The 15,575-nt window shown below is 45.5% G+C and overlaps 1 protein-coding gene across 3 annotated transcripts in view; it reads left to right on the forward strand.

Moving 5' to 3' along the window:
* Positions 1-480: 480 nt before the first annotated feature.
* The window catches only part of LOC135551547 (paired box protein Pax-3-like), a 50,298-nt gene continuing 35,203 nt past the window's right edge, over positions 481-15,575 (forward strand). For all 3 annotated transcript variants that reach the window (XM_064982753.1, XM_064982752.1, XM_064982754.1), the window contains exons 1-4: positions 481-565; positions 1,295-1,530; positions 1,760-1,889; positions 2,372-2,515. In XM_064982753.1, the coding sequence (XP_064838825.1) occupies positions 481-565; positions 1,295-1,530; positions 1,760-1,889; positions 2,372-2,515 (595 nt within the window). The remainder of the gene's footprint in view (positions 566-1,294; positions 1,531-1,759; positions 1,890-2,371; positions 2,516-15,575) is intronic.

Raw genomic sequence — 15,575 nt, forward strand, 5'->3', positions numbered from 1 at the left:
GGTCTCCCTTCTCTAAACCAATCACAGAGCCTGGATCACTGATGGGAAAGAAGCGCAGCACAACTAATAACTGTTCCTCTGGGTTTTGACCATCTTCCCTCACACTGAACGTCTGTCAACAACAGCGACGACAACATCACTTGCATGATTATTGATGACATCGCAGATTCCCTCACGTATCCCAGTGCCTCTCGACTGGTGAAAGATCAACGCATAGGCGCACTCTTCAGAAGTCTACCTCAAGTTTTCCTGATTTGGTAACTTGGGCTCTTTTCTTCGGGAGGCGGGAGTGTTTTTTTATCTCCCTGAATGCTGGTTCCTGTCTAGTCCAGTGGCTACCCTATCAAGACTAACCTTCCACGAATTGGAATACAGGGCATTTTTACTCATAATTTCTCCCAGTGGTCAAGCTCCATCGTCGGAAGCTCCCTGTTCTCCTCTCTGGCGGGAGGTTAGTTGAAGGCGTAGGGTTGTGGAGGTATGACTGCGTTGGCAGGGGCAATACCAAGGATGATGCGCCCCATGCTGGCTCAGAACTATCCACACAGTGGCTTCCCACTGGAAGGTAAAATCAAAAGTCGAAACAACTTTTTGAGCACTGCTTGTGGGAAGATTTGGGCTTCGATGCGTAATAATTAAGGAGTGATTATTAATATAGGATATTCTGTAGCCTTAACCCCCACCCCCCTAAACATAAACTTGGTCATATCCAATTGTAAAAACATTTTTTTTATAAAACTTTGGGATTGACACGCAAAATTGAGAAGTAACACAATTACAATGTAATGTTGTTTTCATGTTTTATTTTTAAAAGTAATTTTCATTTCGGTTATTGGATGCAAAGTGGATTGAACGGTTATCGTCATCTTTATCATATGTTTTTTTGTAATCATTATTGACACCTTTTTATATTTATCTATTTGTTTGCAGTGGACTATTATTTAAAGTATTAATTTAATTATTTCTTAATCTCTGAAAACAAGTAATTAGTTTATTTACAGAAGAGGGTCATGTAAATAGACGATACACCTCGCTATTTTAAATCATAAGATACAGTATAATTACTTAAAGCAACTTTTAAGGACTTTCATTGTTACCAAACTTTTCATTTTAAACTACTTTTATTTTTTATTAGGCTATTATGTAAAAAAACAAACATTTTTTAAAACATTATTTGTAGTAGCCTTGTGGTGTTATTAGTAGTCTATTATGGAAAACAATGTTAGTTGTTGTAGGCCTATAGTTTATAATCATGAAGCCTTCTGGTGACCATTTTGTGTTTTCTTTTACTCAGTCTCAACCCCGTTAGGCCAAGGTAGAATGAACCAGCTCGGGGGAGTTTTCATAAATGGCAGACCTTTGCCCAACCATATCCGCCATAAGATCGTCGAAATGGCCCACCATGGCGTCAGGCCATGCGTAATCTCCCGTCAGCTACGCGTCTCTCACGGTTGCGTTTCCAAAATCCTCTGCCGGTACCAGGAGACCGGCTCCATCCGACCCGGGGCCATCGGGGGAAGCAAACCCAAGGTGAGGGAGCACGAGCAGAAATTGTTGGGTTTTGTATTGTCATGCATTTTATTATTCTCTTAAAACTGTTTTCTCGAGGTATGACATATTGGGTTAAAATTTAACAAGCTACAGGTTGGGAAAGCATGTAAGAGGCCTATATTGTGTTGCTGAGTGTAAGTAGACAGTGTAAGTAGATATGAGCTGTTTATTATGCTTTAATTAATTAACGATGATATGGTTTCTTTAGCAGGGGACGACACCTGATGTTGAGAAGAGAATAGAGGAGTACAAGCGTGACAACCCGGGTATGTTTAGCTGGGAGATTCGGGATAAATTACTGATGGATGGGATATGTGACCGGAACACCGTTCCATCAGGTAAAAGGAAACATCTGCATTCTGTCATAATTGCTGCCCATTTAAATGGGCGCAATCTTCACCTGCAGCCATAGATTGTTCATCATCATCATGGTCATCATCATCACCGTCTTATTTATGATAATGGAACTAATGTATTTTCTTTCTCAATAACCACATTTTACCACAATAATAAACCGTTTACTCTCTGAAAACAAAAACGTTAACACCTGCTGAAAATTATGGCTGGGGAAAATAATAAATGCTATAATGTAACTGCCAAATTAATTTTAAGTTAAGATAAAATCATAAAAAAATATTGCAAAGTCAATCGATTTTTTTAATGGTGCATATGTTGATATCAAGTTAGATTTATTTGATGCTTTATCACGGTAGAGTAGAAGAACAAATGAAAGCAAGTGAATGCAGATTGTTAAATTTGTATTTAGACATTTGTAGTTGATTATTTATTAATCAGTGCTCTGTAATTTCTTATACCACAGTGAGCTCTATCAGTCGCATCATGAGGAGTAAATTCGGAGGGAAGGGAGATGACGATGATGATGAAGATGAAATCGAGAAAAAGGAATTAGAAGAACATGAACGGCGGGCCAAACACAGCATCGAGGGCATCTTAGGAGACCGATGTGAGTGCAATCATAAATACATTATACATTTTCTCTCTTCTATAGGCAACTTGCGTGAGGCAGTTACTTGTTGCCCTTCATACACAGAACTAAATGCTTCTGTGCACTTTCATGTCCTTTGAAACGGTGAGGAAACTTCTCCTTTATTCAAAACTAAACAAAGATGGACAGAAAAAGGTTTTCATCTTGTTTTGTGTATACTTCTTGGTTTTCTGACTCGGTGTTATAGGCTTGGCCTACATTTTCACAATGGGAGTCACCACTCCTTACGGATTGCCATTCATTTTTAGACTGTGAGGTAGATAGGCCTCGTCTGTCTTTAACTCTAAAACTGTTGTTGTTTCCGATGAAGTGAAAGCACAAGGAGAGTGTCTTCCTTTGTCAACAGTCATAAAGTGCACTGGATTGTTTTGAATTCTTACAGACCATATCTCTCCTGCTAATGCTTGTCCCATGGGGCGTTATGATAATTCAAACAGCAGGTGATAACTTTTGTGGTAAAGGGAGGATTGCCCCTTTGTTTGTTTGTTTCTCTGTGTGTGTGTGTGTGTGTGTGTGTGTGTGTGTGTGTGTGTGTGTGTGTGTGTGTGTGTGTGTGTGTGTGTGTGTGTGAGAGAGGGAAAGATAATTAAAATGTTAATTAAGGGAACGAATGTGTAACCAAGGGTGCTTGCACGAAGTGGGCAACCCACCCACACGATATTTGTCTGTGCATATTCTACTTCTGCTACATATTTGTATTTAATTGTTCATGGTAGGACATTTCACTTATATATAGGCTAGCCTTTACCTTGTAGGTTTATTGTAGGTATATGCCTACTGTTTTATAATGTCTTTATCAGGCTAATAACATTGTTATTAGGCCTATACATGCATTTTAATCGAGATGCACATAGCCCCGTTGTAATGTTTGAGGAAATACCCCTTATCAAAAGTATATCAAAAAGAACCAAACACTTTTTCAACCCCTAATTGCCAAGATGTATTTTAAACAAAGAAATCTCATAACATCCCATTTTACGTTTCCTACAATTTATAATGAACGAATTCGCAGTCCTATTCCATCTCAACGCAGCTGCTCTTTCTCTACTGTAAATGCAGGCACAGTAAAATAAATTATAGAAAAAGACAGGGAGTTGGAGGAGACAAAACGTCCCAAATGAGTTGATCAAACATTTGTATAACAGTTCCATCCCTCACAAAGCCAGGTCTCGAGCACACAATCGGACATTTGAGGATGAACTTGGGAGACAAAGGCGCGAGAGTCCATTGAGATTTACGCTTCGGTTACGCGTGGACAAAGCCTGGCTTCGCAGCAGCTTGGTCGCCATAAAAGAAGGCAACCTGTTTATAATTCAGTCAGAAAGGGAGAAGGAGCTTTGCAACAAAAGGCAGAGAAAATACATTATGAGACCGCAATGAAGGATGAATTATTCAGGTCCGCCAATAGCCGCTGCTCGGGCTAGGTCTAGAGACTGTTCACCGTGGAGAAATGGCCGTTTTCACCTACAAAATGTTTCTTTTGGAGTCTTTTTAGGTCGTCTAAAGAAGCCGACTGCCATTCAGAACCTCTCAAGCCCTCTTTCACACATACACACACGCACACACACACACACACACACACACACACACACACACACACACACACACACACACACACACACACACACACACACACACACACACACACACACACACACACACACACACACACACACACACACACACACACACACACACACACACACACACACCTATAGTGTATAGGCCTAACTGGTATTTAAACAAAATACTTAGAAATCAGCTTAATACGCTTATTTAATGGCGAGGTGAATTAAACTTCTTGATAATGTGTTACTTTTAATTTTGGACATACAGAACATTGCGGACATAATGGTTTACGAAAATACTAACTTTTTGTGTATTATGTGCACTCAGATTATACATTTTGTGCACACACAAATTTTACACAATGTTTAAAAGTTATAGTTTTTTTGTTGATGCTTCGGGTTCATGCTTTCAACACTTTTATATTAGCCTTTTAGTTAATGTCACTTAATAATTATTTAGGCATGTTACAAATTCCAATGCCACAAGATAAGAAATTATAGTTTCTGTGTAGCAGGCTCATATCAACGGCTTTGACCAAATATTATATCTCATAAAATGACAAATATTTTCCTAAATATATGCATAGGCTACTTTATGGTTATTAATAATTTAATTCATAGGCCTAATATATAAATATATATTTTTTATTTTACAAGTACAAATTGTGGCACAATATATTTTCTTACCAATATAGGCCTGATGATATACATGTACAATTGGCTAGTTACATGTCCCTCTGCATGGTCTATTATTAAGTCTTTGATGCCCTATTCTTTCCCTTTTAAACATTAATAATGTCTTCTAAATGAGTTGATATTGTGCTATGTCACATTTAATGATCGAGGGAGTGTATTAAGGACTCCTTTGGTGAATGGGGACCAATGTTCTCCCCCGAGAGGCGCTTGGCCTCGAGCGGCGGTCACAATGGAACTCGCCACTCGTCATGCGCACTGCTGCAATCCTCACCCATCATGCTCTCACCCCCTTGCGTTCTCAAAATCTCTTCAAGCGGATTAAATTGAGCCTTTTATTTCATTTTACTTTCATCCAGAGAGCGAACCCGCCCCTCTCCCTCGGTTTCCTTCTCTTTCTCTCCATGCCTGCGGCGCACATTCGTTTAATATCTATGGTTCATCTTCAGGAGTGCAACCGCTAACAAAAGGAAGTCAGTTTGTTGTAGAAAGGTCCCTAAAATTAAATTATCCGTTAAATCATTGACCCATCTGATATTTGTCTTTATATGGTTGCCAATACATGTCACATTGTTTTATTAATTCCAAAATGAAGGGTATAAATTAATATTAATATGTCTAAAATAGTATCCGTTCCCTTAGAAAGGTTGTGCTGTGTCCAAATGCTCATTCGGGCTCGCTTTACCTCAGTCGGTTTACTATCATATTTCCATTCGTATCGGTCAAGTGTACATTTTACCCTAAGGGCTAACTAAAAATGTGAATGACCTTTGCCACGACAATGCTTTGACTTGAAACGGGCACAGTTGATTTTTGCACTAACATCAGATAACTCAAACTAATGCATGGTTTATGCTATTATGCGTCGGTAATTAGAGTTGAAATGAGTGCACGCTTCAAATTGGTTGGTGTTTGGTCCTGAGGACTAAGCTATTGTGGCGCTCTAGAGATTGCCTTGTATGGGTAGAGTGACGCCAGTAACGTCAAATCTCGACTTTTTTTTAACGATGTGTAGTTTTTTTGAGACCTGTGGCGTCCACTATTTTCGTGCGTTTTTTTCTGTCTGGTCTCATTTGGAATGCTGTTTTTACAGCCGCAATTACAATCTGAAAATTACTTTTTTTATTTTTTTATTTTTTTACAGCTAAACGGGTCAAACATTGATGAAGTCGATGTTTGTTGAGACCATTGTTGTGCGAGGGCCGTTCAGAATTCATTGACGTTTCTCTTAAGCATCCACTTCAACGGTGGCTTGTTTGGATTTATTTGTCTGTGGAAAAAGACAACTGAAATTATTTCGGAAATTTCAAGCTCGCTCAATTGCAGCCTCGTGCACCACATTGCCTAAAATGATGCGCAAGTATATCATCACGTGCCAACTGTGTTTGGAATAAAGTCTGGTGCAGTTGGTTAAGTGGACAGTAGGGCAGGCTATCTTTCTCAATTCATGTATCAGCGAAAATACTTTCAACTTAGAATTACAATAGTTGAATACATTATGCCACTCTTTAGAAAATATCTTTCCAAATGTCCAGTCAGTGCTCCAGTCTCACTAAATGCCTCCTGTGCATATTTGCTATTTTGGCACAGTTCCTACATAACCATTAGCAGGGGGTTCAATATAGTAGTTTCTCTGCCTTCCAGAATCTAAAAGGCTAACATTGAGTTAATTAACCCTAGAAATGGAGCTAATGATTGATAATGTACAAGAGGCCCTCCCCTCTCTCATATTTCCAGTGTATCTTCTTAACCTTACTTGGCTAATTAAAATGACCCTGAATAACACTGATGATACATACAGAGAAGCCTTGTTGGCCCAGCACATTTCCATTTAATCTCGGACACACACAAAATTCCCCATCTGAAAGACAAACAGTCAAAGGGGATAACTTTATTTTGTGAAAGGGACTCCTGGAAAGGGCTAATTGAATAAGTCTGGGATCTTTGAAAACCTGCCATGGTGAGCGCAGTCATCGTGTCATAATTAGGTTTATTGAGGCACATTCCGCCAATCTGCTGCCATTCTCCCAGCCTCATTGTGCCCAGAGCCAGGCCAATGGCTGCAGGACAAAAGGGAATCAAGAGCTGACAATACATGAAAGGGCCAAAAGATTTAGCTGCTTTTGTAACAGAAACTGAGCAGGACTTTTGTTTGTGTAAATAAAGTTGACGAACTGCCCGCTACTCAGGCTGGAGCATCTATACAATTTGATATGTGGGCACATACTGGATTAGTGCCAGGAGGAGAGAGGAGGAGAGAGGAGGAGAGGGAGAGAGGCGGAGAGGAGGAGAGGGAGAGAGGAGGAGAGGGAGAGAGGAGGAGAGGGAGAGAGGAGGAGAGGGAGAGACGATGAGAGGGAGAGAGGAGGAGAGAGAGGAGAGGGAGAGGGGAGGAGAGAGGCGGAGAGGGAGGAGGGAGAGGGGAGAGGGGAGAGGAGAGGCGGAGAGGAGAGGAGAGGAGGAGAGAGGGAGAGAGGAGGAGAGGGAGAGAGGAGGAGAGGGAGAGAGGAGGAGAGGGAGAGAGAGGAGAGAGAGGAGAGAGAGGGAGAGAGGAGGAGAGGGAGAGAGGAGGAGAGGAAGAGAGGGAGAGAGGAGGAGAGGGAGAGACAATGAGAGGGAGAGAGGAGAGAGGGGAGAGAGGAGGAGAGGGAGAGACGATGAGAGAGAGGAGGAGAGGGAGAGAGGAGGAGAGGGAGAGAGGAGGAGAGGGAGAGAGGAGGAGAGGGAGAGAGGGAGAGGCGGAGAGGAGGAGAGGGGAGAGGAGGAGAGGGGAGAGACGATGAGAGGGAGAGAGGAGGAGAGGGAGAGGAGGAGGAGAGGGAGAGAGGAGGAGAGGGAGAGAGGAAGAGAGGGAGAGAGGAGGAGAGGGAGAGAGGAGGAAAGGGAGAGAGGAAGAGAGGCGGAGAGGAGGAGAGGGAGAGAGGAAGAGAGGCAGAGAGGAGGAGAGGGAGAGAGGAGGAGAGGGAGAGAGGAGGAGAGGGAGAGACGATGAGTGGGAGAGAAGAGGAGAGGGAGAGAGGAGGAGAGGGAGAGAGGAGGAGAGGGAGAGAGGAGGAGAGGGAGAGAGGAAGAGAGGTGGAGAGGAGGAGAGGGAGAGAGGAGGAGAGGGAGAGATGATGAGAGGGAGAGAGGAGGAGAGGTAGAGAGGAGGAGAGGGAGAGAGGAGGAGAGGGAGAGAGGAAGAGAGGGAGAGAGGAGGAGAGGGAGAGAGGAGGAAGGGAGAGAGGAAGAGAGGCGGAGAGGAGGAGAGGGAGAGAGGAAGAGAGGCAGAGAGGAGGAGAGGGAGAGAAGAGGAGAGGGAGAGAGGAGGAGAGGGAGAGACGATGAGAGGGAGAGAGGAGGAGAGGGAGAGAGGAGGAGAGGGAGAGAGGAAGAGAGGCGGAGAGGAGGAGAGGGAGAGAGGAAGAGAGGGAGAGAGGAGGAGAGGGAGAGAGGAGGAGAGGGAGAGAGGAGGAGAGGGAGAGGGAGAGAAGATGAGATGGAGAGAGGAGGAGAGGGAGAGAGGAGGAGAGGGAGAGACGATGAGAGGGAGAGAGGAGGAGAGGGAGAGAGGAGGAGAGGGAGAGAGGAGGAGGTGGAGAGACGATGAGAGGGAGAGGAAGAGAGGCAGAGAGGAGGAGAGGGAGAGAGGAAGAGAGGGAGAGGAGGAGAGGGAGAGAGGAGGAGAGGGAGAGACGATGAGAGGGAGAGAGGAGGAGAGGGAGAGAGGAGGAGAGGGATCAGGGGGGGGTGCTGGAAAGAGAGTGAATGGAGAAGAGAGAAGGGAGAGGGGGGTAAAATAAAATTGTTTGAGAGAGTATTAGGGGCTAGGTTTGTGTATTTAGTCTGTGAGTCTTTGCAGATTTATGTTCTGCATGGCTTCTGATGTTGGATATGTGATGTTCATCATTGTCTTACAGTGGCACTGGAAGAGGATTTACTAAGAGGCATTGAAGTTAGAAACACAATACACACTATACTGTAGCATAGATCCATGGTCAAGTTCCCATATTTTTGAATGAAAGTTTGAGTTGTATGTGCAGTTAGGGAACAGAACAATGAGACTATAGGGAAACTCAGTAAGATGACTTGATGGATTCCATTCATGGCACATTCCATGTATACTCTTAAATAGACTTCACACTTTAGTTCTTCTCTGTGATTTTCACCTTGTAAACAAGATCTCACAATTAAAATATCCAGCAGCAGATGATTCATACCAAGGGTGCAGTACCAGTCAAGAGTTTGGACACAACTACTCCTTCCGGGGGTTTTATTTATTTTTTTAAACTATTTTCTACATTGTAGAATAATAGTGAAGACATCAACACTATGAAATAACACATATGGAATCATTTAGTAGCCGAAAAAGTGTTAAACAAATATATTTCAATTTACAAGTGTGCCTTGTTAAAAGATAAATTGTGGAATTTCTTTCCTTCTTAATGCCAATCAATTGTGTTGTGACAAGGCAGATATAGGATATACAGAAGATAACCCTATTTGGTAAAAGACCAAGTCCATATTATGTCAAGAACAGCTCAAATAAACAAAGAGAAACGACAGTCCATCATTACTTTAATACATGAAGGTCAGTCAATCTGGAAAATTTCAAGAACTTTGAACATTTCTTCAAGTGCAGTCGCAAAATCCATCAAGCACTATGATGAAACTGGCTCTCATGAGGACCGCCACAGGAAAGGAAGACCCAGGGTTATCTCTGCTGTAGAGGATAAGTTCATTATAGAGTTAACTGCACCTCAGATTGCAGCCCAAATAAATGCTTCAAAGAGTTCAAGTAACAGACACATCTCAACATCCACTGTTCAGAGGAGACTGCGTGAATCAGGCCTTCATGGTCAAATTGCTGCAACAAAACCACTACTAAGGACACCAATAGGAAGAGACTTGCGTGGGCCAAGAAACATGAGCAATGGACATTAGACCGGTGGAAATCTGTCCTTTGGTCTGATGACTCCAAATTTGAGATTTTTGGTTCCAACTGCAGTGTCTTTGTGAGACTCCAAATAAGTGAACGGATGATTGCCGCATGTATTTTTTTAACCTTTATTTAACCATTCAAGTCAGTTATTAAAAACACATTCTTATTTTCAATGACGGCCTGGGAACAGTGGGTTAACTGCCTGTTCAGGGGCAGAACGACAGATTTGTACCTTGTCCGCTCGGTGGTTTGAACTCGCAACCTTCTGGTTACTAGTCTAATGCTCTAACCACTAGGCTACCCTGCCGCCCCATGTATGGTTCACACTGTGAAGTATGGAGGAGGAGGTGTGATGATGTGGGGATGGTGTGCTGGTGACACTGTCTGTGATTTATTTAGAATTCAAGGTACACTTAACCAGCATGGTTACCACAGCGATATGCCATCCCACCTGGTTTGTGCTTAGTGGGTCTATCATTTGTTTTTCAAGAGGACAATGATATAAAACACACCTCCAGCCTGTGTAAGGGCTATTTGACCAAGAAGGAGAGTGACAATCACCGACCTCAACCCAATTGAGATGGTATAAGATGAGTTGGACAACAAGTGTTCAGCAAGTGCTCAGCATATGTGGGAACTCCTTCAAGACTGCTGGAAAAGCATTCCTTACAAAGCTGGTTGAGAGAATGCCTAGAGTGTGCAAAGCTGTTGTCAAGGCAAAGGGTGGCTACTTTGAGGAATCTAAAATATATTTGATTTGTATAACACTTTTTTGGTTACTACATGATTCCATATGTGTTATTTCATAGTTTTGATGTCTTCACTATTATTCTACATTGTAGAAAATAGTAAAAATAAAGAAAAAACCTTGAATGAGTAGGTGTGTCCAAACTTTTGACTGGTACTGTTTTTATCCAGTCAGATAAACACTCCAAACAGTCTACCCGACCACTTGGAGGCGTCCACATGGTCCTAAAGCACACCATTGCCTCATTTAGTATCACATTCCAATGATAAACCTGAGGGCAGAAAAATGCAATTTCAGAATGTGTGTGGGGTGGGGTGGGGTGGGGGGGGTATGTCCCCCCATCCCCAGTGAAAGTTGCGCCCCTGATTCATACATTCATGAAGGTGGCTCATTAAAGACAGTTATAGAACACATGACAACCTTGACATCTTCGGTTCTTACATCTTGTGTTCTATACGATAGTCATTTCTGGCACTTTAACGGTTGTTGCTATGCTCTCTAGCAACGATCATTTACATTTACATTTACATTTAAGTCATTTAGCAGACGCACTTATCAAAGTAGGGTGAAGAAACTATATGGACGTACAATATGTGAGTGTGTTTGGAACATTAAAATTATTTGAGTGTTGAGTGCTTGTTGATTGTTTGTTGTTATAAAGCTTAGAGCTTCAGAGAAACAGAGTTGGACTGGGTCTATATAGAGCGAGACTGCATCTATATAGAGCTAGACTGGGTCTATATGGAGCTAGACTGAGGTGATATAGAGTTAGACTGAGGTTGTATAGAATTAGACTCAGACTATACAAAGCTAGACTGAGGTTATGTAGAGTCACACTCAGACTATACAAAGTTAAACTGAGGCTATATAGAGCAAAATGGCGACTGCCCTAAATAACATGACTATCCGAAGACTGATATTCCCTGTCAGTCTGAGGAATGTGTCACTCAGTGTGTCCCTGGGCACGAGGGCACAGGGGGCAAGGCGGAGCACCAAATCACTCTCACTAACCCTTGCCTCGGGCTCTCTCTGTTCTTCTCCTCCTCTCCTCTCCTCTCCTCCCCTGCTCCTCCGCCCGCATAATTTTTTTATAATGCCGTGCATGATGACAATCCAAGCATAAAAACATAGTTATCTGCAGATGAATGGGGGCTCTATGCTTCATTAAAGCCTCTTTCTCCTTTCACACCCCTATTGTGACCCTCTGATATCAATTCAAAGGGCAATTAATGAATGCAGGCCAACTTTGAAGTGGGGGTGATTGGAGAAGGGGTTCGGGGCTCGGGGCTTCCTCCTTCAGCCCCTTCAACTTCTCGCACACCCCCTTCACCCGTGATGGACTTGCCACATTCAGCCGAGTGCTCCAAAAGACGGTTTGAAGTGAGTGAAAGAGTGAAAGGCCTGCGAAGGTCAAGGAGAATGGCTGCCATAGAATATGGCCTCTCTTTATCTAATGGAAGTATCCACCAAACACAACGGCTAGAGAAAAAGAGAGAGAGAAGGAAGGGGGTGAGAGGTTGTTTTTACAAGTGTGTGTGAGTGTGTGTGCATGTGCAGAGGAGCAATTGGGGGTGTCAAAGCTATGGAATGCAGGGCAAAGGCAACTGAATGCAGTGGTTGAATAAGGAAAGGCAGACAGGGAGTTGTTAGTCACTTGACTGAGGTAAGGGATATAAGGTTCTGGACAGGGCAGGAGAAGGGAAAGGGATATAAGGCTCTGGACAGGGCAGGAGAAGGGATATAAGGCTCTGGACAGGGCAGGGGAAGGGAAAGGGATATAAGGCTCTGGACAGGGCAGGAGAAGGGGAAGGTATATAAGGCTCTGGACAGGGCAGGAGAAGGGAAGGGATATAAGGCTCTGGACAGGGCAGGAGAAGGGAAAGGGATGTAAGGCTCTGGACAGGGCAGGAGAAGGGAAAGGGATATAAGGCTCTGGACAGGGCAGGAGGGCAGGAAGGGGATATAAGGCTCTGGACAGGGCAGGGAAGGGATATAAGGCTCTGGACAGGGCAGGATATAAGGCTCTGGACAGGGCAGGAGAAGGGGGGAAGGAGAAGGGGAAGGGATATAAGGCTCTGGACAGGGCAGGAGAAGGAAGGATATAAGGGACAGGGCAGGAGAAGGGGAAGGTATATAAGGCTCTGGAAGGGCAGGAGAAGGGGGATATAAGGCTCTGGACAGGGCAGGAGAAGGGGAAGGTATATAAGGCTCTGGACAGGGCAGGAGAAGGGAAAGGGATATAAGGCTCTGGACAGGGCAGGAGAAGGGATATAAGGCTCTGGACAGGGCAGGGGAAGGGATATACGGCTCTGGACAGGGCAGGGGAAGGGAAATGGATATAAGGCTCTGGACAGGGCAGGAGAAGGGAAAGGGATATAAGGCTCTGGACAGGGCAGGAGAAGGGATATAAGGCTCTGGACAGGGCAGGGGAAGGGATATAAGGCTCTGGACAGGGCAGGGGAAGGGATATACGGCTCTGGACAGGGCAGGGGAAGGGATATAAGGCTCTGGACAGGGCAGGAGAAGGGATATAAGGCTCTGGACAGGGCAGGGGAAGGGATATACGGCTCTGGACAGGGCAGGGGAAGGGATATAAGGCTCTGGACAGGGCAGGAGAAGGGAAAGGGATATAAGGCTCTGGACAGGGCAGGAGAAGGGATATAAGGCTCTGGACAGGGCAGGAGAAGGGATATAAGGCTCTGGACAGGGCAGGAGAAGGGAAAGGGATATAAGGCTCTGGACAGGGCAGGAGAAGGGATATAAGGCTCTGGACAGGGCAGGAGAAGGAAAGAAAGGGATATAAGGCTCTGGACAGGGCAGGAGAAGGGATATAATGGATATAAGGCTCTGGACAGGGCAGGAGAAGGGAAAGGGATATAAGGCTCTGGACAGGGCAGGGAAGGGGAAGGGATATAAGGCTCTGGACAGGGCAGGAGAAGGGATATAAGGCTCTGGACAGGGCAGGAGAAGGGATATAAGGCTCTGGACAGGGCAGGAGAAGGGATATAAGGCTCTGGACAGGGCAGGAGAAGGGAAAGGGATATAAGGCTCTGGACAGGGCAGGAGAAGGGAAGGGATATAAGGCTCTGGACAGGGCAGGAGAAGGAAAGGGATGTAAGGCTCTGGACAGGGCAGGAGAAGGGAAAGGGATATAAGGCTCTGGACAGGGCAGGAGAAGGGGAAGGTATATAAGGCTCTGGACAGGGCAGGAGAAGGGAGGTTCTGGAAGGGAAAGGGATATAAGGCTCTGGACAGGGCAGGAGAAGGGATATAAGGTTCTGGACAGGGCAGGAGAAGGGAAAGGGATATAAGGCTCTGGACAGGGCAGGAGAAGGGAAAGGGATATAAGGCTCTGGACAGGGCAGGAGAAGGGATATAAGGTTCTGGACAGGGCAGGAGAAGGGAAAGGGATATAAGGCTCTGGACAGGGCAGGAGAAGGGAAGGGATATAAGGCTCTGGACAGGGCAGGAGAAGGGAGGGGAGAAGGGATATAAGGCTCTGGACAGGGCAGGGAAGTGGAAGGGATATAAGGCTCTGGACAGGGCAGGAGAAGGGGAAGGGATATAAGGCTCTGGACAGGGCAGGGGGGAAGGGGGGATATAAGGCTCTGGACAGGGCAGGAGAAGGGGAAGGGATATAAGGCTCTGGACAGGGCAGGAGAAGGGAAAGGGATATAAGGCTCTGGACAGGGCAGGAGAAGGGATATAAGGCTCTGGACAGGGCAGGGGAAGGGAAAGGGATATAAGGCTCTGGACAGGGCAGGAGAAGGGAAAGGGATATAAGGCTCTGGACAGGGCAGGAGAAGGGATATAATGTTCTGGACAGGGCAGGAGAAGGGGAAGGGATATAAGGCTCTGGACAGGGCAGGAGAAGGGAAAGGGATATAAGGCTCTGGACAGGGCAGGGGAAGGGGAAGGGATATAAGGCTCTGGACAGGGCAGGGAAGGGAAGGGGACAGGGCAGGGGAAGGGATATAAGGATATAAGGCTCTGGACAGGGCAGGGAAGGGGAAGGGATATAAGGCTCTGGACAGGGCAGGGAAGGGGAAGGGATATAAGGCTCTGGACAGGGCAGGAGAAGGGGAAGGGATATAAGGCTCTGGACAGGGCAGGGAAGGGATAAGGCTCTGGACAGGGAAGGGGAAGGGATATAAGGCTCTGGACAGGGCATAAGGGGAAGGGAAAGGGATATAAGGCTCTGGACAGGGCAGGAGAAGGGAAAGGGATATAAGGCTCTGGACAGGGCAGGAGAAGGGATATAAGGTTCTGGACAGGGCAGGAGAAGGGGAAGGGATATAAGGCTCTGGACAGGGCAGGAGAAGGGAAAGGGATATAAGGTTCTGGACAGGGCAGGAGAAGGGAAAGGGATATAAGGTTCTGGACAGGGCAGGAGAAGGAAAGGGAGGGCAGGGGAAGGGGAAGGGATATAAGGTTCTGGACAGGGCAGGAGAAGGGAAAGGGATATAAGGTTCTGGACAGGGCAGGGGAAGGGATATAAGGTTCTGGACAGGGCAGGAGAAGGGAAAGGGATATAAGGTTCTGGACAGGGCAGGAGAAGGGAAAGGGATATAAGGCTCTGGACAGGGCAGGGGAAGGGATATAAGGCTCTGGACAGGGCAGGGGAAGGGGAAGGGATATAAGGCTCTGGACAGGGCAGGGAAGGGATATAAGGCTCTGGACAGGGCAGGGAAGGGATATAAGGCTCTGGACAGGGCAGGGGAAGGGATATAAGGCTCTGGACAGGGCAGGAGAAGGGGAAGGGATATAAGGCTCTGGACAGGGCAGGAGAAGTGGAAGGGATATAAGGCTCTGGACAGGGCAGGGGAAGAAGGGAAGGGATATAAGGCTCTGGACAGGGCAGAAGGGTATAAGGTTCTGGACAGGGCAGGGGAAGGGGTATAAGGTTCTGGACAGGGCAGGGGAAGGGGAAGGGATATAAGGCTCTGGACAGGGCAGGGGAAGGGGGGAAGGGATATAAGGCTCTGGACAGGGAAGGGGAAGGGATATAAGGCTCTGGACAGGGCAGGGGAAGGGGAAGGGATATAAGGCTCTGGACAGGGCAGGGGAAGGGATATAAGGCTCTGGACA

The sequence above is a fragment of the Oncorhynchus masou genome, chromosome 13 (assembly GCF_036934945.1).
Source record: "Oncorhynchus masou masou isolate Uvic2021 chromosome 13, UVic_Omas_1.1, whole genome shotgun sequence".
NCBI classification, from domain to species: Eukaryota; Metazoa; Chordata; class Actinopteri; order Salmoniformes; family Salmonidae; genus Oncorhynchus; species Oncorhynchus masou.